At 38.5% G+C, this 1,724-nt stretch overlaps 1 protein-coding gene across 1 annotated transcript in view; it reads right to left on the bottom strand.

The window, feature by feature from the left end:
• Positions 1–1,724, bottom strand: part of NAV3 (neuron navigator 3) — a 694,120-nt gene that overhangs the window by 285,650 nt on the left and 406,746 nt on the right. Inside the window, exon 5 of the mRNA XM_045289780.1 lies at positions 1,060–1,240. Within this exon, the coding sequence (XP_045145715.1) occupies positions 1,060–1,240 (181 nt within the window). The remainder of the gene's footprint in view (positions 1–1,059; positions 1,241–1,724) is intronic.

Raw genomic sequence — 1,724 nt, forward strand, 5'->3', positions numbered from 1 at the left:
TTAACCCATCTCACCGGGGTCTTCCTCTTGCTCTTCTTCTTGTTTGCAGACCCTCTACATTACCAAACATGATAGACTTCAGACACTGGTCCCACTTGATAACAAAATACATGGGGAAGATTCTCAATATTTTTGTTTGAGAGGAGCATTTTAGCAGGACTTCTCCAAAGGCACATTTGTTTGTTTTCTGGCAGTCTAGGGGCTACTCAGTATTCTTTGCCAATAACTTATTTTACCAATTTCAGTTCACAATTCATACTCAAATCAATTCTCCTATAAAAGTGATCATTATATAGCCTTTGCATGCATATGAAACCACAGAAAATATCATCTGCTCAATGCATACCTTAGTCCTTATATCAAGGGTTCCATCATTTTCAAATCGACAACTTTGCTTTTTAACATTTTAAAATGTCTTTCAAATCGATTACGTCTGACAAACACACACACAAACACTCACAAGCTTGCATCAAAATATCTGCGCTACCAAACATACAAAATGTTGTTTAAAAATTGCTGTTTAACACGCTTGAACTTTGTGATACAGTGGCTTAATTAGCCAACAAGACCAAGACCACATTCTACTTGCCCTGAAGACCGTTCACGTTCTTTGATAACAATTATCTTTAAATAACATTTATCTTTACATAACACAGAAAAAAATCATCTAAAAGGAGCTGGATGTTGCTTGTCTAATCAAAGTAAACTCAGCTCACTGTTATCGAGCTGATTCTGGCTCAGCAACCTCCTAGAACAGGGGGAAACTGCCCCTATCGGTTTCTGGGACTGCAACTCTGTGTGGAGTAGAAATCCTCATCTGTTCCCCACAGAACAGCTGTTAGTTTCAAACTGCTGACCTCGCGGTTGGTAGCTCAACACATAACCACAACCTACCAGAGTGCCCAAAGGAATCAAAAGGAAAATAATGTTAAATTACATAAATTACATAAATTAGCATCATTACATAATCCCATCACATTTATACAACTATCCGAATGATTTTTAAAAATACTGCAAACGATCAGTTGTTAAAGAATGTCCAACGCTTTCCTTCCTTACCTGGACTGCATATCTTGTGATTTGGCCTGACCGGCTTCTGGCTGCGGGGCGGCGGGGCTGACCCTCTGCTGAAGCTCCACTAAGGACTGATAATACTGTTGCTGATGATGCTGTTGCTGCTTGTAGCGAGATAAGCTGAAAAACAGCCCTAGGATGGCTTTTAGGTTTCCATTTCTTATTTCTGGATAAAACAAAGAGTATATTAAAATGGAACGAGATACATTAAACGCCTTTTTGTTTTCTTTATCGCAAGTGAGGTTCTGACTATAATCCTCTCAGACTGAAATAAGAATATAGAAATACCGCTGGAGTCTCAGTCATGGTTTCCAACAATCCTGACTTTCTGAAACAGGCTAACATGTCCACAGAGCTAGAACTTCAGCCAAAGAATAAAGAGAGAAAGTGGCAAGGACAAAATTGACTCAAAAGAGATGCTCTTTGCCCTCCCTGAATAACAGTTTTTCAAGGGTTAGTTTCTTAAAAATGGATGAGCTTTATGTCTTCTTATGATAATCACTTGACTTAGCACTCTGATGACATAAATATACACAGCTGTTACCAACATAGCAGTGGCTATGAACTGGAGGAAGAAAGTCTCTTAAATGTTGGCTTGTATTCATAAATACTGACAGAGTGGGTGGAATTAATAATATCAACCGGAATTA

This window comes from Echinops telfairi, unplaced genomic scaffold (assembly GCF_000313985.2).
Source record: "Echinops telfairi isolate 266 unplaced genomic scaffold, ASM31398v2 ScPeMD7_2;HRSCAF=8, whole genome shotgun sequence".
Lineage (NCBI taxonomy): Eukaryota > Metazoa > Chordata > Mammalia > Afrosoricida > Tenrecidae > Echinops > Echinops telfairi.